The 24,798-nt window shown below is 36.8% G+C and overlaps 2 protein-coding genes across 3 annotated transcripts in view; both read left to right on the top strand.

Annotated features, from left to right (window-relative positions):
• The window catches only part of dld (deltaD), a 16,082-nt gene extending 2,059 nt beyond the window's left edge, over positions 1–14,023 (top strand). The window contains exons 1-14 of one of the 2 annotated variants that reach the window (XM_007568511.2): positions 4,527–4,653; positions 5,826–5,901; positions 6,868–6,947; positions 7,092–7,160; positions 8,406–8,475; positions 8,949–9,049; positions 9,157–9,300; positions 9,399–9,500; positions 9,603–9,793; positions 9,868–10,038; positions 10,954–11,143; positions 11,428–11,565; positions 12,142–12,231; positions 13,352–14,023. In XM_007568511.2, coding sequence (XP_007568573.1) covers positions 4,615–4,653; positions 5,826–5,901; positions 6,868–6,947; positions 7,092–7,160; positions 8,406–8,475; positions 8,949–9,049; positions 9,157–9,300; positions 9,399–9,500; positions 9,603–9,793; positions 9,868–10,038; positions 10,954–11,143; positions 11,428–11,565; positions 12,142–12,231; positions 13,352–13,417 — 1,527 coding nt within the window. In that variant the 5' untranslated portion in view covers positions 4,527–4,614 and the 3' untranslated portion in view covers positions 13,418–14,023. Of the gene's footprint in view, positions 1–4,526; positions 4,654–5,825; positions 5,902–6,867; positions 6,948–7,091; positions 7,161–8,405; positions 8,476–8,948; positions 9,050–9,156; positions 9,301–9,398; positions 9,501–9,602; positions 9,794–9,867; positions 10,039–10,953; positions 11,144–11,427; positions 11,566–12,141; positions 12,232–13,351 lie in introns of those variants that run through there. The other variant, XM_007568512.2, reaches the window with a different exon arrangement.
• Positions 14,024–14,770: 747 nt separating this feature from the next.
• Positions 14,771–24,362, top strand: syt8 (synaptotagmin VIII). The gene is made up of 10 exons (XM_007568510.2): positions 14,771–14,864; positions 16,473–16,538; positions 17,817–18,026; positions 19,040–19,203; positions 20,658–20,753; positions 20,902–21,069; positions 21,697–21,864; positions 22,138–22,255; positions 22,613–22,746; positions 23,609–24,362. The coding sequence occupies exons 2-10, from the start codon at positions 16,526–16,528 to the stop codon at positions 23,870–23,872; spliced, it is 1,335 nt and encodes a 444-aa protein (XP_007568572.1). The 5' UTR covers positions 14,771–14,864; positions 16,473–16,525; the 3' UTR covers positions 23,873–24,362.
• Positions 24,363–24,798: the final 436 nt, after the last annotated feature.

Raw genomic sequence — 24,798 nt, 5'->3', positions numbered from 1 at the left:
AGTAGCTTAGTTCAACAGCAGTTTACTGTGAAAATCAAAATTAACATTTATTGTGATTGTTTTTATGGCATTTTTTTTTTTTGCATAACTACTTGTAATCGTTATAACCTCTGCTGCCTGTTGGCCAGGACTCCTTTGAAGAATTGATTTTAAATCTCAGTTGGACTTTCCCAGTTAAATAAGGTAAAAACAATAACAATAATAATAAATCATCTAGGTTTATTAGAGTTGGATTAAACAGTTGTCTCACCTGGTAAGGCATGGCATACAGCAGAGCGTCATATGGGATGAAGATGTAACCGTCAGCGATCATCCCCATGTCTAGAGCCTCCAGCAGGAGTTCCCTCTGATGCTCTCCACCAATCAGGACGGAACTCATACACATGATGATCACTTAACAGAAAATAAACTTCATTAGCTGACTGGATTCCACGTCAAGGCAAATGCATCTAATGGCAGCTGAAAATAATAAACTATTTGTTGGTCAAATCTTTTCATGAAAGTGTTGAGTTTAAAATCTGAGAGACAAAATCCTGTCTCACTCGGAAGAGGAGATTATTTGAATCGGATTTGTAATTCAACAGTTGAGCAAAGTTATGTTTGACAGTTTTAAATAAGACGATTTGAAGTTTATTTGTCAGTACTAGAATGAAATTTGAGTTTTACAGCTAACCTTTGACTTTGTCGGACTGCCTTATCTCGTTCAGCGCCTCCCGAGCCCCGTCGTTGTTCTTTGTTTCCATGGAAACTACAGGAGCAATTGGCAAGCCCATAGCTCGGAGCGCAGAGGCTACTTCTTCTCCAGTGCTTTCCCAGAGATCAGTTGGGGCTGAGAATGAAAAAAGAGAGAGAGAGAGAGAGAGACAAGAAATCTCTTTTGTTAATGTTATGTTCAGTGTCCTCATTTTTAAGTGAGAGGGTGTTTGTCAAAAAAAAAAAAGTATAGTCCACCAAAAATGTAAAAGAAATAGAAAACAAATAACATCTAGCAATTACTTAAATAAAAACTGAAGTCCAGTTAGAGGGCAGGTAATAATAACTTTTGATCTGTAATACAGGATTGTATGAAGGAAGTGAAGACAGTTGATCTTGTGAATTCTGGGCGCTATAAGCCACGCCCAGAATGCTCTGCTGCATGCTCTGCTGCATGCAGCAGAGCATGCAGCATCTCTGCTGCATGCTCTGAAAACACACAGGGCGCATAATATCCACAGATCAATATGAAGGAGGATGTAAATCCCATCCAGATCTGAGGTCAGTTCCTTAGTAAGAACTGTGAACTACACTTCAATTTGCAAAGTCCATTTTAATGACTTGAGGCCTATGTGGTATGAAATGACTTCCTTACCTGAAATGACTGCAACGTGAGCCCAGCGGAAGAATCTGAGGACAGTTTTGAGGACTTTAATAGGAGGCGTTACGGGGGGCAGGTTCAGCCAGTCATCATCCAGACAGCCTGGAGAAGCCAGGCCTGCCTCCCAGTGCTGGGTGAATAAGGACGCTGCGTGGCAGAGGGTCGGGTTGAAAGGTCCGATGTAAGCATGACCGTAACCCTCCATTTCCCCAAACTCAGTCAATGCTGACAGGAGAGAAGTTTCACAGGTTTTGTTAAGATATGATGGAGTTAAAAAACACCACAAGATTAAGTGAATTATAAAAACAAAGCAACACTAAGTCGTTCTTTTCACATTGTTTAGAAAAATCAAGACATTTTCAGATTTGCACTGTTCTTAATTTCAACCTTAAAATGTTACTTTAACAGTGTGTGAACGCGTTCCTTTGCTATCTCACCGTAGGAAGATAGTGAACTAAACTATTTTTTTTCTGGCTCACTGTATTAGGGCCAGAAAAAAATAATACATTTCCGCCAAATAACTCAGAAATTTTTAGATTAATCTCAGAAATTTTCTGAAACAAAAACATGGAAATTTCTGAGTTTGAAAAGTTGAAATTAACTAGAAAACAAATTCAGAACATTTTTTTTTCTCAAAAATTTCACAGATTAATCTAAAAATGTCGTCGTTTTTTTCTAGCAAATTTTTGAATTTTCAAACTCAGAAATGTCCTCTTTCTTTTTGTAAAAAGAAAATTCTGACATATTCTGGTGGAAATTTACTCCACCTGTTTTATCCACTATGGGCCTAATACGCTGTTGTACATTTCCACATAGCTGTTGCAGATAAAAAAAACTCTGCGGTATTTGGTTGCCACACCTTTGGAAACAGAGCAGTCCTCATTGAGCAGTTTCACATCGTACCAGTATCCTCTGCTCATGTAGCTGTCACTTCTTAGCCGTGATAATGCTAGGTTAGCTGCAGCTACTGGCATTGCTCTGGAGAACAAGGGGTCACAGGACCAGGGGCCAACCAGGGCCAGTTTAAAAGTTGCTGCCCCCACATCGTTGATATAAAGCAACCAGAGAAACAGTCCAAGCCAGGAGACAATCTGCATCTTGGTGACCTGCAAAACATACATGCACATATGTTGGTTTTACTTTAATATAACTCATAAGAGATTAATTAATACTTCAGCTGGCTTAGTCTTAAGGGTAGACCTTTTTTTAACTGAGTGTAATCTTATCCTGTTTTCCTGATTTTATTTCCACTTTTAAATGCCATAATTTTAAAACAAGACACTAGTCACATCATTATATATGTTTTTCCTCTTTCAAATTCAGATCTTTAGTTACATTTCTTGCCTTTTAAGTATATTATATTTCACGGCATTCTTCCACAATTCTTCCACAGTTTTGTACCCTTTGTCCTGACAGAACAGCAGATTTCTTGCTGAAGGATCGATAGAAAAACCCTTTGCTTGGAAAAAAAAAGTAGTGGAATAAGTCAAACAATGATTCACTTTGAAGAAAAGTTTTTCTGTTTTTGATGCATGCTTTTGGGAAGATTTGGGCTCTTGGTTCAGGACTGGATACATATTCTCTATAATATTAACCCTTTTGAGAATATTATTAAACCTAGAAGCAGCATTTGGATAACTGTGTGAAATTAGGATGCGGTTAAGCCAAATCCAGCAGCCCAAGCTAACAAAGTTTACAGGTGTTTTCAGGGATAGGAAGAGTCAACTGACTTTTTCAACCCTGGAATATTCTGTTGTGTTTTTTTTTTTTACATTAGGTCAGAAGGAAGTGAACTTTCATGTATGATACATTAATTTTATTAATGGGAATTTACTGTGTAGCTTGGTTAAACACACTAAAGTAATCTGAAATCAAAGCCAAATATTTTGCAGAAGGCAGTCTGTTGAATCACTACATTTATGTACTTAGTTTATATCAAGGAACTACTAATATGTTACATTAATATTTGTGACTGATTTTTGCGTAAACAAGATGAATGTAGTTTTCATTGATGTTACCAGGAGTGGTTAAAATTAGGTAATTAACAGAAAATATTTCTTTACTGATTATTTTTCCAAGATTATGTCAAGTATTGGTGTTGCTAACTTAACAAAATTGCATTGTGGAAGCAGAACATCACAAAGAATGCAGTGCAACTTTACAGTATAGAAATATGGTTGGGATTGATACATTTCACACCTTCATCTCTGACACAGAACCCGTCTCCTTCCCAAGCGGAATAATGGTCCATTGTGTTCTTACCTGAAGAGAACCAGAATTGTGGAGGTTGATGTTTTTCTGTTTCTCATATGTTTGTTGATTTCTTTAGATTTTCACATCTCATTTCTGTAAACCATCTGCTCCATTTACCTGAACTGTGAATCAGAAGTGCAGAAACACATTACATTATCAGGCTTTTCTAAATGCTTAATAAACACAAATACAAACAGATTCTTTTTAAAGTTTTTAATTCAACCCTATGTGTGCTAAAGTGCATGGAGAAAAATTTTACCTTTGTCTTAGAGTTTCATTTGTCCAGAGAAATGTTCGGCTTCACTCAACAGTCTGTGAAAGACGAAGAAGAACACAGCAGAGGGCTGCAGCTGAAATCCTGAGAAGATTTACTCTAATCCTATTAAAAGCTCAAAAAACGTTCAAGATGGTTAGTGTGAGATCAGAGGTTGTGTTGTGTACTTCTATGTGAATTTGTCTTTGCATATGCCACTGTTCCTTATTAGTACGAAAGAGCAGCAATTACATTCAATATCCATTATTGCAAATGGAATTTGTGTAATACAGGCCAGAATCCTCTATAAAACTCTGAAGGAAAACCATTTGGTCCTTCCCTTTATGCATTTGTTGAAGAACATTATGAATCTACAGTGTCCCGTTAAAACAAGGGCATTTATTTTTACCTTAAGGAGAGTGACAGATTTTTAAAAATTCTTCTGGCAGAATCAGATGGATAAATACCAACTTAAAACTGATTTTAATTATTTAATTAATTATGTATTGTTTGTGGGGTTTTTTGTTGTTATTATTACTGGGCTTGGTATTTATCTTAGAGAACGGTATACATTTGAGTTTACATCTGTGATTGTGAAGCCTTTCTGAGCCGCACTCCGATCCAAAGGGTGGCAGTAATTCAACCTGGTAGTCGTTTGCCAACGTCCTTAGAAAGAAGAAGAATTTCATAAGCCCTTCCTTGCTCGGCTAACCTTCTTGTAGGTTACTTCCTCTCTGTCAGGGACACAGACAAAATGCAGAGCTGTACACAGCTTTACCGTTCTCTCGCCACGGTAAGGATAAGCATGGTTTCTGTTAGAATGTTCACCAAGCGACTGCTGCAGCACGCGGACTTATAAAGGAGGCATTTGTTTTGACTAGCGGCCTGAGGGTGGTTAGCTGCTCTGCTAACAGAGTTTCTCCGATAAAGTGGTGTATACAATTCACACTGCCACCGGAAAGATTTAATATTCTGGAAGTTTGGTAAAACGTTATATAATATCGGCATTCTTGCAGACTGTGGCTTGTTTTCATGCAAGATTGGCATGTAAAATAACAGCTAACCAGGCTATTATTTTTATTTACGAGTTTGTTTCCCCCTGCAACTGTTTTGAAATGTACACAGTACCACTATGAATTCTTACTATGTCATTGTTGCTCACCTCCCATTCAATACTATTCACATCAATCTAGCATGATAAATGAATGACCTTTATAGTTATGTACCAATTATCCCTGCTTCTAAAGCATAAACTTTAAGGACACCCACAGTAACAGACGCCATGATAAAGACATAATCTTTGTATACTTTGTCAGAGGTTAGCCTGATAAATGAACATTAATAAACGTACCTCATTTGTGGTTTGCTGTCTTGTAATATAATGTGAAATACCTGCGACCTAATATTCTGGACTATTCATCAGTTTATTTTGCTAATTAAACATTTTTATTTTATTTTTTATTTTTTCAATTGCGGCGTAATCATACCTTTTAAATTACAAGTCGAGAAAAGGTATCGACATTTTGGCTATGCTGGTTCTGTCTTCTCTTTACACCTGTTAGTCCTAACTTTACTATGTTGAGTTTTGAATGTTGACATGATGTGTAATTTAGATAAGTTCTATCAATAAACAGTCGTCTTAAAGCTAAACAGTTTAACAGTGATTACAGCTGCTGATGGGCAGTGAAGCTTGGTCTCAACTAGTCCTTTATTTTGAAGGACAGTTTCGTTCACCAAGATTTCAGTGTACATTTTATTTGTTGTTTTATTTACTTATTGTGGATATTTAAAATGTCTTCAGGTTCTAGTGTTCAATGTTCATAACATAAAATTTAAGTTTATTGATCCTTGAGGGGATGTACTTGCATCACTATGCCATTACCATTATATTGCTTGAAAATGGTCTCAAAACAACTATATTCTGATTTATGGTGTTTTTAACCTTTAGTTTGATTTGCTCAACAGCGAAGTCACCATCTCCCCTTCAAGCTCCATGGAGCCACAGCTTTGTCTGTCAGAACGTATGCTGATAAAGCAGAAAGTAAGTTAATTTTGCCATTTTTAGTAAACAAAAGGTCTTTCAGACACATGATTGTTGGAGATGCACTAAGCAGAGACCTGCGTTCAGGTCCAGCCAGTGGTTTTTGAAAGCTTCCATCTGCTGGTTTTTAGCAAATTCTAAATTTCTTTTAGATCTTTAATGTGCTTCATTACAAATATTTTTCCGAGCCTTGGGCCATGAGGCATCACTAACTAAGATGCGAGCTCACATCCAGTATGTGAAGCTTTCTATAAAACTGGATTTTACTACCATTCTAATGCAAAGATAAGATGATCGAGGAACTGCCTGTTTAACAGATCTTTATCACCTTATTAGACAGTGGAGCAAGAGGAATAAAAAGTCTTGGTCAAAAATAAAAATAAATCTATTTTTGCCATGTGCACAACTTTAAGTGATGCAAAATGACATCTCAGGCCTAATTAGGTCTGCTGCAATAAATCAATTAATCGCATAATAAATAAAAACAAAACTCGACAATTTATTTTTGAATGATTTATTGTTTTTCTCTTTTCTCTCTTTCTCCAAAAACCTGGATGATAAAAGTCTTTAATCTGGTACTTTGGTCTCAACCAGCTCCTTTTTTGAAGGACAATTTAGTTTACAGAGACTTCATAATTCATATTGTTGTTTTATTTATTTTGGATATTCAAAATGTCTTCCATTTCCACTGTTAAATCTTCATTAGAATTGAAAGTTTATTGATCTTTGAGAATGTGTTCACACATCATTGTGCCATTACCTTTAAATTACTTGAAAATGGTCTCAAAACATTAATATTGTTTAATCACAATAACTTCCAGAACAATTTACTGTCCAGAAAATTGTGTTGTCATGACAGGCCTAGACCCAACTGAGATGTTCTGTTTTAACGTAGTAAAGAAACAACATTTCCTTTATTCTTTCGGTTCTGCTGGGAGTAAATGTTCCTTCATTTGCTGTGTGCAGTTGATGCAGACGTCACCGTGGTTGGCTCTGGTCCAGGTGGTTACGTCGCAGCCATCAAAGCAGCACAGCTTGGCTTCAAGGTGAGCAGGGTCCTGGACTAGTTAGTGGTTAATAAAATCTCCTATCACGTAGAGTAAGTAGATGTTTTGGTTGAAGATGTGAGTTCTATATGAATAAATGCATTTTTTCATTTTGCTCTAAAAACTTTTTGATTCCTTCGACAGACGGTGTGTGTGGAGAAGAACGCCACGTTGGGCGGCACCTGTCTCAATGTTGGCTGCATCCCCTCAAAGGTAACAAACAAGTCTCTTCCAGATCGATCACTTCAGCTTACAATTGCCAATAAAATTTACAATATTCTGAATGCATATATAATACAGAATTGGAAAGAAACAGAAGAAAGGGCCTGTTTCAGTCTACGTTCATTTTAACTCAAACAAAAATTACATTTTAATCAGTGTCATTTTTTTAATGGACAAAAACTTGACTACCATGAAATTAAATAGAAGGTAAATTAGGAAGATGAACTCTTATGATTATGAAAGATTGACTTAAGCATGTACCAATAAAAATATGAAATAACATTTAATTAGATCTAATCTATGTAAAAAAAAACAAAACAAAAAAAACAAAACAAAAGCATCTGGCTTCAGATTGCAGTTTCATTCCTTTAGTGAAATGAAAAAGGTGTAGATTACATACAGAGCAGAATATTTTGTTCCAACGCGGGTCATCCTGGGACAACAGCAGAGTTAGAGAGACTTTTTTAAAAGGACATGATATGAAACATATTTACTGTTACCATGGTGATGTGGTCATTCTCTGTTATGTTGCTCACAGAAAACCTCACCGAGAACATTTCTGTAACATAATAGTGCTGAGTACAGCAAACTGACAGACTGTTTATGGACCGTTGTTGAAATGATCATCTGATCTAGAGTGTAAATAAAACAGATTGTATATTTCAAGAAAACAGGAATAACTGTACACACCATTTCCATCAAGGAGAAGAAGTTGAGGTGACGGACTGTGGATATTTTTGTTTTCATACAGACGAGACTGGAGATGCAACATTAAAGCTCTTTGCAAAAAGAGACGCAGCAGGCTATAGAAACTTTAGGTCCTTCAAAAGCTGTGCTTCCATTGTTTTTTTTAATGCACATTTTGAAGTATCGCTACATTTGAAATAACTTCAGTTTTGGTAAAAAAATGTTTTTGCACTTGTTTGAGGTAGTTTTTAGCTTTTCTGAACACTTCTATTTATAATGGGTCTAGTGGTAGTGTATATATTAAATTTTTTTCTTGACACAATAATAAAGACTCTTTATTTCCCATCATCTTTACATATGTATATTTTAAATTTCTACACATTGAGAACAAAGTGGAATTGAATACATAATGCACAAACTAATCAGACTGGTTTGTCTGATTAGATGCATTTAGATATATTTAGTAATTTTATGCCACATAAATTAGCTAAGCTGTATTGAATCAATAGTTTTTTTTCTTATTCTGTGTTTCTGTTTTTGTTTCTTTAGGCTCTGTTAAACAACTCCCACTTGTACAAGATGGCACACGGCAAAGACTTTGAAAGCAGAGGCATTGAAAGTAAGCTGAATGTAAAGAATAGAGATGAAAGTAATATACACTTGTAAATCTGAATCTATCCATACAGATACCATTGTTCTAAACAGTAATCAATGCTTTTTATTATTATTTTTTTTCATCTTCATTTTGCGGTGTGTTGTTGTGATCATGTCTGAAGGCAGCATGTCAGAAAGATTAGGAGCTTCTTAAAGAAACAGAGGCCAATTTCTAGGTGTCAAATTGCAAAGTCAAATTTCTTTCAAGTCATTTGTATATCGATAACTTTCATAACAACTGAAGGTAACATAGTTACTTGATTGTGGTATAAAATGGCACTGTGTGTCTGGAAAATGCATGATACCATCCCCATAAAAATATACTGTTATTCTGATAAATCAGACTCAGTTGAATTCATATTCTAAATTTTTGGATATGGCTGTAACGGCCTCATGCACACAGACGGGCTCAGCTGTCTCTCATCGTCTCTCTGTCAGTCTCTGGAATTTCGTTAAACCTGGAGAAGATGATGGCTCAGAAGAGTGGCGCAGTCAAAGCCCTGACTGGAGGAATTGCACATCTGTTCAAACAGAACAAAGTCAGTCTGACTTCATGTTGCTTTGCTTGTCATTTTAAAAGCTCAGATATATTTTTTACAACTTGATTATCTTTCTTTATTCTGTTTTTTTTCTTTACTCTTCTCAGGTAACCCATGTTAACGGTTTTGGTAAAATAACCGGTAAAAATCAGGTGACTGCCACGGCAGCAGACGGCTCCCATCAGGTTATCAACACTAAGAACATCCTAATCGCCACAGGGTCAGAGGTCACCCCCTTCCCTGGCATCCAGGTACCATCTTAGCTCTAATCCACTTTCACTTATTTATAGCTGCAAGGAGCTTTTAAAGTTTCTCGTTCTTACTAAAAGCAATTATTGTGTTTTATTAGATTGATGAGGAGTCCATCGTGTCATCAACTGGAGCTCTGTCCCTAAACAAAGTGCCAGAGGAGATGATTGTCATTGGAGCCGGAGTTATAGGAGTGGAGCTGGTTAGCAGTACTTCAGCCTGATATGCATTTCCTGCCTCAAGTTCAGCTGTTTTCTTATTTTGTTTGCTTGTTTTTCTCACCAACATGTCTGTCCTGCTGCAGGGCTCCGTGTGGCAGCGACTGGGTTCCACGGTGACAGCAGTGGAGTTCCTAGGCCACGTGGGTGGCATGGGCATCGACATGGAGATCTCCAAGAACTTCCAGCGCATCCTACAGAAGCAGGGCCTCAAATTCAAGCTGAGCACCAAAGTCCTGGGGGCCACCAAGAGGCCTGACGGCAAGATAGACGTGGCGTGAGTTGGCGAGGAGAAGAAGAACACGCTTCTAGAGTCGGATGGTTTGTAACCGTAAGGGTTTGACGTTGCAGAGTGGAGGCGGCGGCTGGCGGGAAGAACGAGACGCTGACATGTGACGTTCTGCTGGTCTGCATCGGCAGAAGGCCGTTCACCCAGAACCTGGGTCTTGACAGCGTCGGCATTGAGTTGGATAACAGAGGTCGCATACCGGTCAACAACCGCTTCCAGACCAAAGTACACGGGTATGACCCTTCACCTGCTGATGTACTGAACCTCACCCGTCCATGCTCCGCAGCTGCCTTTATCCAGGAATCAGTAAATGAGAGCTGGGATGGACCAGTGTCCAGTACATGACAGGACCAACACCCACAAGCAACATTTCATGCACTTATTCATATTAGAGTTTAGAATTAATAGAAAGTATTTTGAACTTCTAAGATCAGTGGATTGGTCAGCCTTTTCTTTAATTTCAGGTTAAAATAATATTTGAACAGTTCATGAAATTTTAGAGATGACCTGTATTCTGGTGAACATCTGGTTCAGACCAACAGTATTTATTTTGCACCAATAAAAAAGTTTGGGCCAATATTAATACTGCTTTTATGAACGATAATTACAGACATTTTATATATTACCAAATATATATTCATGGTGGGACTCGATTAAAATTTTTTAGTTAATTTGAGTGTCTGTAATTAATTAATTAATTGCATTTTAATCAAACTATTAACACAATAAGCAACATTTTCAATTCAAAAGCTCTTATCAGCCAAATTATTGAATGAATAGACATATTAACCAAGATATTTATTGTTTTTAATCTGTTATTTAGGTTATTCAGCCATCAGATTGTTTAAAGGTCCTACTCTATCCATTCAGCGATTAGGTGAATGCTACATGTTTAGCACTGAGATTTTAGGCTTGAATACCTTCACCAACAGGCTCACTCCTTTTAGCACAACTTGAACATAACATTCTTTTACTGCATCCAATCAGATAATCTTTTGAATAAATGAAACTGCAGTGAGCCAAGAGAAGCAGCTTAGTACTCTGTCACTGTTGGCTTTGTTTGTATTCAGTGTTGTAAATAAGTCTGCTAAAAGAATGCATGCAGTTATGAAACCCTAAACGGTTCTGAATATTTTTCTTTGCCCCAGCATTTATGCAATCGGTGACGTGATCGCTGGGCCGATGTTGGCCCACAAGGCTGAGGACGAGGGCATCATCTGCATCGAAGGCATGGCTGGTGGAGCAGTGCACATAGACTACAACTGTGTTCCCTCCGTCATCTACACCCACCCTGAGGTGGCCTGGGTGGGGAAGACAGAAGAGCAGCTTAAACAGGAGGTCAGAATCCCATCATGCTCCAGCTTCACGTTTGGTTCATTTACATTTTCGGCAGAGTTGAGAAAATGTTCTGAGCCACACAGGAGGTTTTGGGATAAACATTCTATACATTTTAAAGAACATACTGATGATAGATGAGTTAATAATGAATGTGTTTGGTGTCAGAAATCACAGCAAAGGACGCATCTGGGTAAATAGTTCATCAGATAAAAATGCTAATTAGCACTAGCATGTTTTCAGTTTGTCAAACGACTGATATTCAATCATAAATCTCTTTTTTCCAGGGTGTCCCATACAAAGTTGGCAAGTTTCCTTTTGCCGCCAACAGCCGAGCCAAGACTAATGCAGACACTGATGGCATGGTGAAGATTCTGAGTCACAAGGAGACGGATCGGATGCTTGGAGCGCACATCCTGGGAACGGTGAGAGTTGAGAACAGTTCACATGAGCGGAAACGCTGTAGAAAGGGTCTGAGGTAAAAAATCCCTGACATTCAGGATCAGTGTCACTTTATCGTATCACTGTAATCTGAGCTAGGGATGGGCATTTATAATGTCTTATTTAACCTGATTAATTTCTTATCATAATAATAATTTTGCTTTATTGTTGTCACGATAAATTCCATTTGATGTTTAAAAAAATAAACTGTCTGTATTACCGAGATAAACTATTTTCTCCACCATTTGTTCAAAGAAAGCATCAATACATTTAAAAATATGATTAAATGCAGTTACTAATTGCAGTTTAATGACAAACTACACTCCTTTGTGTGTGAAGATGTATATTACAAAATGGGAAAGTTTTTCAAGAACAGTAATTGTTTTTGTGGGACTACAATTGCTGTGGCACAGAGCCGCAGTGGTACCGTTACATAACAAAGGAGTAATAAATAGTTCTTATTGTCACTTCTATCGTTATCACAACAGCACTGCAAAATATCATGATAAAACTGTAGCTATCCTCTCCTGGTCTGATGACATAGTTGTGTTTTGATGCAGGGAGCTGGAGAGATGGTCAATGAAGCTGCTCTGGCCATGGAGTACGGAGCTTCCTGTGAGGACGTCGCTCGGGTCTGCCACGCACATCCAGTACGTTCTCTTCTCCACGCTCACTTTAACTCCAGGGCTTGGTTTCATCCCAGCAGCAGGAAACCTGCCGGCATACAGACCAATAAGAATAATGGTTTACACATTCATTTTAATCTATTTTAAATTTTCAAAATTCATGGAAAATTACTTTGTATCATTTTAAGACGTAGTGTTGTTCCTCATCAAAGACATACCACCTATGACTGGTTGCTAATGGCATCATGAGGAGCGTTGTCATGATGACGTGCTGACAGCGTAGTGTCGGACAGAGCTTCTTAAAGAGACAGAGGCCCAATTTCAAGGCATCAAATTACAAAGTCAAATTTATTTTTAAGTTATGTTTGATGTATGCAGCATTTTTATAATAACTGAAGATAACTTATTTGATTTTGCCTTAATTTAAAATGGTACTATGTGGCTAGAAAAATATACAATACCGCCCCTTTAAGGATGGAACAATTACCGGCTTTATTGCTACCTCGACAAAATTTTTTATGCCAACTGTCACTGGTTCAAAGTTATTTTTCAAAATGTATTTGATAAGGCGCTAGGGAAGATTGGGTTTGTTCTGTTACCCATTAGAACATCTATCAAGATTCAACAAAAGATATGAGTATATATAGAGAGAAATATGAAATAAATGTTGACAGTTAGTTTCCCTAGCATAATTTGGTGCATTGAGTAAGAAAGTGAAAATGTTTTTTAAAGCTAGAGGGTTAGCATAAGGAACTGAGGGAAGCTGGTGAGGCCTAAGTTGTGGCAAACTAGCTAACACTGGTCAGTGATGCTATGCTATCAGCTGGGCTTCCTTACAAAACTGGTTACTAACTGTGATTAGAAGCTGAATTTCACCAGACTTGCTGCAGAAGTTGATATCAAAATAATTCAACAATTCAAAGGTATTTATTACTAAACTAAAACATGTATTCCTTCACTCATGTTTGTTCCTTCACCTCATCCTAACCCAGTTTCTTTTTTTTTTTTAAATTGGTGTGTTTCCATTAAGCGAATATAGTTTTGTAATTTCAATGTGCACAGTTTTATAGTTAATGGAAATGCAGCTGTAGTTGTATTTTTACCTGCTGCTCATCGTCCTGCCTGTTCTGCCCTCGTCCTGCAGACGGTGTCGGAGGCTTTCAGAGAAGCCAACCTGGCGGCATCCTTCGGAAAAGCCATCAACTTTTGAGGCTGCGGCGGCCGTGGCGCTGATGCTGGAGAAACGGGACGCGTACTGTCTGCATCGAGACTTTCACTGACTTAAGCCACCTGTGATCCTGTGTCCATCACGACGGGATAATTACAATTAGTTTCATGTTATTTAAGTGTTCCAAAAAGAATATTAAAATGGGTGTTGACGGTATACAAAAGCTGACTTGTGTGAGACTCTGCTTTGTTTTCAGCACGTACTTTAAAGTTGCCATGGGGATATTTTCTTCACCCTTTTGTGGAACAGAGAGATGGATGGTATTCTGAGATGACTGTGTTGTCTTCTAACTGAAGGAAAGGATGCTTGGGTTTTTTTTTTTTTTTTTTTTTTTTGTTTGAAAGGTTTAGTCAGGAGCTGAAGTTAGGATTAATATAGAAGCCTCTCTGCTCTGTTTGCACCCATTCCCTACATGTAAACAACACATTTTTTAATACATGTTGACTTCTCTGCAACTCTATTGATTTCCTCCTTTCAGGTCATTATCGACTCCATTTAAAACGGGAACTATTGGAGAGGCCTTTCCTGATTCAGTTAGTCGACTGATTGCTCCATTCATCCAAGCCAATAAATCCAGTTCCATAAATATTTATGTGGTGGTGTCTTCATTCAGGTCTGTAAAAGTTTGAAATTTACTGAATTCATCTAAACAGATTGCACTCAAACACACAGGAAAAGGTTGCTTTTGTTCTTCCTGCTCACATCGTCATATATGGATGTTTTCGGACCCAGGGTAACTATGCAGCATTGGTTCCCAGCTGTTGATACTGGGCTTTCTGCAGCACTGATACACAGAAAGAACCGTTTGTATTTTATTAGTGGACTAAAAGATGTTAATAAAATAGATATGTTTGATCCTCTTGAATAAGCCGAAATCAGTAGTTGGTGTTTTTTTTTTTTTGTTTGTTTGTTTTGTTTTGTTTTTAAGAGTTTTCTTTTCAGAAGGGAGTAGAGGTTGAGTGTTAGTTTTCCAAAATGACCCCAAAAATGTGCACCATTTTGTCCACTATCTCTCTTTAAGAATGCCTGGTGCCAGAGCAAACTGAAATCTCATTACGCAAGAATGAGTTTGTGCAAAAAATGTAAAGATGTTTTGCATACTTCATAAGCCACTAAAAAGATTCATTCTTATAACTAGGAACTTGTAAAACCTGCGTAGCCCCAATATACAGTAACTGAGTTTAGCTGTTTGTTTTGCCAGTTAGCTGTAGCTGTTCTGGTGCTCTCATTAAATAAGAATTCCTGAAACTCCACCTGTGTTTGAACACTGACGGTGCAGGGTGAGGGTGTGGCAGCTGCTGCTGGCTCAGGTAAACACACTCAACCAGCTGAAGATGAAGGACCTCAGCAGAGCACTGACACTTTTATTAACTGTCTGAATTCATGAAGTAATGCAACAAAATCCCACAACTTGGAGCGACTGCCTCAGGTATTATGTTGGTTTTATTTTTTGAGTCATGATTCTTTTAGTGCTCACTTCATTCTGCTCCCTCTGTTTATCTGACTTTTTTCTTCTTTATGTCTTTCTTTTTGTACAGTGTAAGCGCAGACATGTTTGTAGTTCAAGAGACATTGAGGATAATGTTGCATTAAAGTAATTACAGTCCATTAAAACGGATCAGTACCGAGAATATCTATTAGTTACTTTTCAAATCCAGAAAAACTAAAATTTCACCAGTTACACTTGTTTTCACATTTGACTAAAATCATTTAGTGTGACCTAATTGGTGTAGTTTACCATTATAATCGAAAGGTAACCCAAATATTGATTTTTCTTTATATTTAGAATAGAATACAGCATCATTTATTGTACCATAGTGAGAAAATTCAATTGGACAGATAGATGAGCAAAAGTATATTTTCTTATTTAAATTTAATTAAAATAAACATTTAAAATAAACTAAATGCGACTTTATTAGGGAGATCATAAACTGACTTTAAAATGTTTTATTCTGCTCAGTCATGGCCTTTTTTTTTTAGAATACCAAGACAACAGCAGTCTGTTAGTCCACCATGTCACAGGTTCAAAACATAACACCAGTTAAAAGTTTACACACGCTTCATTTCTGAGTAACAGGTACACCATCTTTATCACCTCAGAGCTGGGAAACACTGTTGACTTTCCATGCATGGTTTGTAGAGCTGTGGCTCCTGAACACGGAACCAACAGGAACATTTCAAATGATGGATGAGTGAAACCTCAGCACAAACCCGGCTCTTTGTCCAGAGCCCAGTGGGTTAAATGGATTTTCTAGTTTCATGACCGATCATGCCTGAAATAAAATAAATTAAATCAGTGTGGAATAAATAAAAACAGAAATTATTTTAAACATTTCACAGACCAGTAAGAAAAATATGTTGATTAGCTGACACTGGAGGTATTTTGGCAACGAGTGTTTACAGACTATTTTTAAGCAAGCCACACTCTCAAAACAGGAAAACAGGAAATGCAGTTTAGTTTACTATTTGAGGTTTTTAAATTTTTAACTAGCTGCTGCTAGTGTTTAAAAGTGGCTTGTTGGCACAGTTCCACTTCACAGCAACTGACCAACAGTAAAAAAAAGGTTAAAGAAAAAAAACTATCAGAGAGAGACCTGACTGGTAACCCTGCACAATTTTTGTTTCTTTTTACATAAAACAACAGAAATATTCAACATCTTGGCAAAACAAAGTCTGAAGAACCTCAGAGTGGATGCTTAGAGAAAACTTAGTGGGAGATCGAGTCACTGTGCTCAAAGTGTGAAAGTAAGACGTGTCAAACAGAGTTTGGTCATTTAACTTTTAGGTTTATCTGCATAATTGACCCTTTTAGAAGCCAGAGTTTCTTTAGCAGCTAAGAATTACACAAAGCAAACTTCTTTACTGGGATGTTTTGTGATGTATTCTCCTGAGTACACTTAGACTGAAGAGCATGACTGGGAGTAAATGCAGGAAGGAGACATTTCCTCCCTTTGATTAAATGCTTAGACTCCTGCAGTTCAGCCGTTAAATGTCCCTTCCTTCCTTTTCACTCTGACACAAGTTTTCTTTTACTCAGAGTGAGAGACCTCAGAAGCAGTCGTTAGGAAAAATGAAGATGTGGACTTATCTATGAAACCCAGAAGTGAGTATTACATTGAAGTTACTCCCTAGTTTTGGTTTTATTTTATGAAATACTGTTTATTTCACATGGGAGTTTACTGGCTGTATGAATAGAAACTGAGAAAATAGCTGCTAAAAAGTTAGAATAGGTTGGGTTTGTCTAATTAAAAAAATTCTAGTAGTTATGTTAAGTATTTTTTGTTCTCCCTTGTGAGGAATCAGTTTAGGACTGTCAACAACTGGAGAGAGGAAAAAGAAATTGTTTTGTAAAACCTTAAACATAGACGCACCTGTTAACCAGGAGCAGAAGGTGTGAATGTTCCTCCATTTTTTACACAAATAATGGATAACTAAGATTTTAAGTTGTATTAATATCATTTGTAACATGTTAACAAACATCATCATATTTCATTCTTTCAAAGAATCACTCTAAGTATTACTTTCATATACTACATAATTTACTATTTAAAAAAAACAAACTAGAATTTTAAAATATGGTGAGAATAAAATAAAAGGTTTATGTTAACAAGTTAAAACAGGATCTGCATAATAAAAGTGAAGACTAAATTATAAATAAAAATTGCTATTATTTATTTATTATTTGTATTATTCTCTTTTTTTGGAAGAAACTAGTTAAGCTGTATATTGCACTGTAATATGTTGTATTTTCATTTATTATACCTGGAGGGACAACAGATGAAAACTAGCCTTTATGGCTAACTCTGGCATGTGATGTGATGTGCAGTGTCCCTTAAATAAACAAAAACAAGAACTAGTTCAAAATCTTTTGATTAATTATTTAAAGAGTTTAGTTCTATTGGAATTTTATCAATGAATTGATCAGACTACAGGTTAATGGTTTGCTTGTTGATTATTCAGGGTGGAGGCTGATGACTGGAATTCCAACCATGCATGTTAGCATGTATGGTGCTGGTTTTACCAAAGTTTTCACTTTTAAAGATGGCCATACGATTGCCACAATATTGACAATAAATAAATACTTAATAATTAATAAACAACCAGGAATCTTAGCATACTTGAATTTAGTGCAAACAATTGTAAAATCAGGTAAAAATGTATGATTTCTAGTATGTCTCAGACAGTGAAATCCTAGATTTAAAGAGACATGCTTTCTTTTCTACCACTTTTTAAATTCTTTTTTTCTAATGATGGTTGGACTGCCCTCATTTAAAGACACATATGAATGAAATTATAAATTATTAAGGAAAATAACTGCCATTATCTTTTCTTAATGTGTGAAGCAGAGTCTTAAGTTTTTTTTTATATCTCTTGCTGTTAGATGTCTTCAAAATGCCTGCAGTCCATCAGCCATCAAGATCTTTGATTCGGGGACATAGAGCATCAAAATCATGGGCTCAAACAAAAGCTGGATCGTCAAAGCTAATAGTCACCAATCAACCCATCCACATCGTTTCCACCATGTCTACTCACAATGCCTCAGTTCATCCAACTTCTGGTTCCTTTGAAGACCTGCTGGACCACATTCCCTGTAAGTCACCAACCACCAGCTGCTCCTTATTCTTGTTCTATTACTTTCTCCTTTCAGGTATGATCTATGCACCTGATGTTGTTTAACAACACCACAACAATAACCTAAGTTAGAATTGGATGATCTTTGCAAACAAAAGGTTCATTCTGTTTGCTGGTGCAGATTCTTAGATCAACCAGGACTTGACAACCTTAAGTCGGTAATTATAAGACAACTGGATTTCTTCTTGCTGTTGAAATGCACAGATTATGTGATTCTAAATGCAAAGGAGACAACAGAACTTGTTTCTTGTACACATTTTGAACACTCAACATAAAGGCTTCTGTCTGAACATTGAAGTAACAGGCTTACAAATTGTTGTAAGAACAATCACACTAACAGAACCTTTAAAGTCACTGACAGGGCATTAGGACACAAGAATCATTGGTCCTATCCTCAGTTCAGATTAGTGTCTGTGTCCCTAACAATGCCATGTCATTTGTTATGGTTGCATGTCCCACTGTGTGAATTGTAAAACTGTCTGTGAGGACGAGTCAGGGCTGCAGAATAGGTGTTGGAAAGATAAAATCTAAGTCCTCCTCCTCTGCTTGGTTGGCTTCTCATTTTTAACATAGATAGCTTCTTTCACTCGTCTTTCAAATCGGCAGTCTTCCCATGTCCAAAACATTAATGTCTTCAAACAAGTGTTTCTTGCCCTTGAGATGAACGTTCCTTACTGTGTTGGACTGCATATGCTGCTGGGCTTTTGTTTGTGCATTTCAAAACAGAAGAGCAAACTCATGGGTTCAAGAAGTTTTGTTTCATGTACATCTGAAGGACAAGGGACAAATTTAAAGACAGCAATAAGCACATATAGGTAGATTTGTGCCGGAATCAAACCTAATGTCTCTATTAGTGCGGCTGTTCTGATTATGATTTATAAATCTGTTACTTCCAACCATGTTCAGAACCAGAGAAGCCTTTTCACCACAAAAAACCTCAACCTGACTATTTTTCCATTTTCCATTCTGCAGTGCCGCAATGGGCAATCTATGCAATCTTTGGACTGGGTGGCCTCATTATTCTGCTATGTTGCCTCTGCATCTGCATTAAATGTTGCTGCAAAAGGAAGAAGAGACAGAAAAAGGATCAGCAGATCCTTTTGAAGGGGTTAGATGGAAAAACAGCCACGGCTCTGGTAAGACAGGTTTCATGTAATACTGATCATTGACAGTCAATACAGTTCACACTTTAACATAATCATGTGAGATGAGTGACACATTGAATTTTAAGTTTAATAACTTATTAAACTGTGTTTAATAACTTAATAAGTTAGTTGCCTCATTTGTAATCTAGGACCTTTTAAGCAACCCAGCCTCTTATTTATAAGACTCATTGAAGTTGTTAAGTAATGGAAGTACTGATAAAATTGTATTTATGTTCATGATAAGTTTAAGTCAGCTTCTCACAAGCCATTTTCTTAACATCAAGACTTAAACTTAATTTAGTGGTCAGCGGATGTCAAAGAAAACATTCTATCTTTAAGAACAAATGGTACAGTTTTTAGTTCTGTGATGTAATTTAGCCAACATGCTATAGAGAGAGCACAGCCAAATGTAAGCCTGACAGACTTGAGGGAAAAGTGAAAATCTGGAGAGGAAAGTTATCCGAGTGGAAGTAGCTGGCAGGAACCAAAAATGGGCGATTACAGTCACTGAGGAAACCAACTGAAGGAAGTGGCCAAGCAAACAGGAAGTGCAGAAATCAAATGAAAAACAAAACAAAAAAAGCAATACAAGTATCAACAGCTGAGCTAGCAAGAGAAGAGCTAGCTGGTTCAAAAACACAAAACCAGAAACACACAAAACACCTGTCATACACAACACTCAACCCGACCAAAAATAAACATAACAAACTGCAAAGATACTTAAAGCATCATATAAATTATTTGATGTAAAAACATATAATATTGTGAGGGTGTGCTTTATTTAAATAAAAATATGTGTTGTATATTGAATTTTAACTCTTAATTGCTTAAATTTTTTCTCAAAACTTTATAATATATGAATTATAAATCTCCGGTCACTTTAGCCACCACTCATAAGTCTGTCCATCTAGCACCACCTAGTGGTGAAATATAATTCTCTACTATCACAAAGCTCATCAGGACTAAACGTGATCACAATCAATCAATCAATCAATCAATCAATCAATCAATCAATCAATCAATCAATCAATCAATCAATCAATCGGGGTAACAAACTTATAAAAACCATAGGATTTCATATCTGTGAGTGTCTGAATGTTTTACTCAGTGAAGTCCTGTTCTCTGGCTGAACAGGCTACGTGACTGTTTACAACACTTTAAACGATTCTTTCCATATTTCTCCGAATTTGAATTCCTTCATGACTTTTCAGGCCAGGGTGACCTGCTATGTCACACACACACATTCTTTCAGGTCAGAATGACCTGGAACATTAAACTCACACATTTCCTGACTAAAATTGCACAAACAATATAATTATTCCCCTACATAAACCCTCCCTCTGCCCCCATTCCACTTTCTAGTGGAATTCTAACCAACTGAGTTGAGGATTATCTTCATTTCCACACCCTTGCTAGCAGATATTTTTTCTTTGCTCCTTTGACAGGTTCAGCCAGACATGGAGGATGTTGACTACGGTTCAGTCAAACAATATAGAGGAAAACTGCTTTACTCTTTGGAGTACAACGCCACTTTATCCGAGGTACTTCAGTTCGTAGATGTTTACAGTGAAGAGTCTGTTGAAAATATACATTCATGATTAGGCCTTGTCTAATCTGCTTCTAAAACTGTCTTTAGCAGCCAGTTTAACAAAACCGTCATTTTATTTTCTATTTCGTTGTTGTTCACAGCTTACAGTGGGGATCAAACAAGCTGACAGCCTGAAGGCGATGGACTTGGGCAGGAGTTCTGATCCATATGTCAAAGTCTACATTCTCCCTGACAAGGCCAAGATTTTTGAGACGAAAGTGTTCAAAAACACATTAAACCCCTTCTTCAATGAGCAGTTCACCTTCCAGGTAGAAGGTTCTTGTTAAATATTTGTTCAGTGTCATGGCAACAAGCGTTAAGTTACAACAGCAAAAACCTGTTTTTTAATATTTGATCCCAAGCAAAATCTCAGTTCCACTAGACTTGTCAGAAAGAAAGAGCAAACTACTGTGAGAACCTTCTGACTTTTGAAGAAAGATAGAATTGTTTCTGTCTTTATCTCATTTATCGAACATTAATAAATTTGGCAAATTTAAATGAACAAAAACAGGAAAATCTTAATTTTAGTTTAAACAGGTGGGGAAAAAAAGGTTGTGCCTTTGTAAATATCTGGTTCCAACACATTTTTCTTGATTGGAAACAAGATGAAGATTTCTGCAGAGTGCAAGGGAGATTAATCTGAGGAAGTAATTAGGGTAATGGCAAGGAGACCTTCCAGAGTCAGAGCTCCTGAGTACATACATTTAACTCTGGATCTGAATCATTTGTGCCTGTATGTTATTGGCAATAAATGCCCATGGTGTATTTCAATAGCACAGTGTTTTAAAGTGTAGAAAAGTAGTAGATATTACATAAGCTGATGAGTACCTTAGTTGAAATTAGTCAAAAAGAAACAGAAGTATTTTTTTCTTTTAATCCATTTCCTATCTCTGCAGCTATCTAAGTCCGCTCTTCAGAAGTCCACAGCCGTGATGAAGGTGTTTGACTTCAACCGCTTCACCAAACATGAGATCATCGGCGAACTCAGGGTGCAGCTCTGCAACATCGACCAGAATCACGTCATCGAGGAGTGGCAGGACCTGGCGAAGCCCGCCAAGTTTGAGGTTTCATTTTCTGACGCTTTTTTTTCTCAAAAGAGAAAAGTAGGAAATTAAAAAATACAGCTAAAGAAGAGCCCTATTTTTTGTCAGCCATGTAAAACAAGTCATTATACGTACATAGACTCACTACACACATAGTGAAGTATGATTAGCCTTTATTCAATGCATGTTAAATATGGTTTCAGCACTCAGTTTGTGTAAAAAAATAAATAAATAAGTGTAACTAAAACTAATGAACACACTTTCAGAGTTTGTTGTGACTTTTTTGTGTTGCAGGAAGAAAACTTAGGGGAGATCTGCTTCTCTCTGTGTTATGTTCCAATAAGCAGCAAGCTCACCGTGGTGATCCTGGAGGCCAAAGACCTAAAGAGCATGGACCTGGGAGGAAGCTCAGGTACAACTAAACATATTCACCCTTATTATATTATAATCTACAATAAATAAGCTCTGATATTGTTGACAACAGCCTTTTATAACACTTTTTGGAACATGTTAGACTTTAACAAATCAATATCAAACCTATCTTTCAGTCTCAGCAATCTCCTTGTGTTTTATGCATTCATGCTAAGAGTTAGTGATTAATTTGTAGCTAATTAATCAAATTTTTGTGTAAGACTAGCTTGCTGACGTGTTTCTCTTCCAGCGCTGTGTATTGTTCAGGGACAGGAACAATTTGCCAGCCATGACATATAAAGAGATTTGCTGGTACCAGAAATTCTCTGATTTTCTTCCACTTGTTTGTTTCATGTAGATCCGTATGTGAAAGTACAGCTGACTTTGGACAAAAGGAAGTGGAAAAAAAGAATAACATCTATTAAGAAGAAAAGTCTGAACCCCTATTTCAACGAGTCCTTTACTTTTGATGTGTCACTGGATCAAATACAGGTGGGAATAATTAATTAGGTTCGGTAATTTCTAATATCATTGAAAGGTTCATTGAGTTAAATTCAGTTCACTAATACATGACATGGATTAATTACACACAGACTGATGTTTGCTAGTCTTTATTTTTGTTGATTATGATGACTTACTGCTTATAGTTAATTAAAACACATTTAAGCTTAGAATATTGAATCAGATCAATAAAATAACATTCTTAATGTAGAAATGTTAGGTTAGCGAGAAATGTCTAATGTCTGCTTAAAGGTTATGTTTATGCTGACAAACCAGCCTCACTGTAAGACATACCCTAATTAATGAATATGGCTTTATTGCTGTATTGTAAAACAGCCAAAAGCACTGAGTTTCTTTAGTCTAAAAAACCCCAGGTTAGAGTTGCTTTTGAAACATCAGGAATGAAACATTAATCAACATTCAGACGTGTAACAATGCCACTTGACAATTGTTGACTGTGTGTTCCACAACTTTGTATTTTTTTGTATGTGTATTTTCATGATGCAAAGCTCTTTGAACTGCTTTGTTGCTGAAATGTGCTATGCAAATAAACTTGACTGATTGCTTGATATATATATCTATATATATCACTGCTGACACCAGTTACTCCTAGATCTTTGGACATAGAGTCATGTGGTCATAAGGTGCCTAGCCTTTTTGACAATAGCTATCCACACTATTTTTGATAAATCCCATCTTGAATCTATAATAGTTTGAAATATTGACTTTTTGAGATGCGCACAAAGCACAATCAGATATGTAAATTTTTCAATATTGCCAAAAGAGTCAATATCGAAAATAAAGGCCCCATTTATTTGTTGTTTCTCAGTGCTGGTCTTGTTTTTGTCTTCAGAGGGTGAACCTGGTGATCTCAGTTTGGGACCATGATGCCATGAGCAGGAACGACAGCATGGGAAAACTGTTCCTGGGCTGTGATTCCACAGGAAATCAGCTGAGGCACTGGGCCGACATGCTGTCCAACCCGCGGCGACCGGTCGCTCAGTGGCACAGCCTGCTGTCGGCTGAGCAGGTCAACGCCAGCTTGGGACTGAAAAGGAAAATCCCTGTTCCCAACAAAGTTAAAGAAAATAAACTATTAAAAAAACATTTTAAATAGACAGGAAAGTATTCTGAAAAAATATTTTCTGGTGAATCAGTAATGTTGATCACACTGTAGGATATGCATGTAGGACTCACATTTGGGCAACAAAATTCGATCACATTAAGAATACCTCAACAATTCTGTAATATCAGATTCTATCCGTGTAAAAATACCCCTGGTTACATTCTCGTGCAAAATCTGTGCAAACCAGAGTTTGGATTTTGGTTTACACAAAGAGAATCTCCTTAAATAGTTCATCAGGTCAAATGATGTGTCTGAGTTATGAAGCATGGATTTTTGGGAAGCTCATCCAAATTTCCGATTTCATTCAAATTTCAAGCATTCGTGTCTCCTGACCGCTTTCACATTTTATGAAGGTACGAACACAAACATAAATGTATTTCATTATGGTCTTATATAACAGCATGATTGTAAAGAGAAAGCAAAATATATTGTTTCCAATTATATATTTTCAGTTTTTATAAATAAATAAATGTAAAAAGTGTGTCATGTATACTTTGTTAAACCATCTCTCCTGTCTTTGGTATATGTCCACCATTAGTGTTTTGAAAAGAATATGAAGAAACGTCTGATGCAGATGTTATGCATAGTGCTGATGTCAAACTGATGGCTTTATCTCAAACTGATGGCTTTATCTCTCTTTCTCAAATTGTGACTGGATAAACAGATGGAACTCAGAGGAAACTTATTGTTGCTGGTTTATGACCAAAATATTCTGTTGCTTTTCAACAATACTTAGGGAACTTCAAGCTTGTCTTGTTTACTTGGAAATAAACCTCCAGACCAATACATTTAATGTTTCTCCCCTTTCCTTTTTCCAACTTATCCTTTTTGTTTGGTATAGTCTGCATTTGTGAAATACAATTTAAATGTGTATTTTTCATAACGCTGAGAAATACCTCCTGTAACACTTGATATTG

This window comes from Poecilia formosa, unplaced genomic scaffold, assembly GCF_000485575.1.
Source record: "Poecilia formosa unplaced genomic scaffold, Poecilia_formosa-5.1.2 Scaffold224, whole genome shotgun sequence".
Taxonomy (NCBI): Eukaryota; Metazoa; Chordata; class Actinopteri; order Cyprinodontiformes; family Poeciliidae; genus Poecilia; species Poecilia formosa.
Note: the sequence above shows the minus strand (reverse complement) of the source record. Positions and strands in the feature narration are given on the sequence as shown.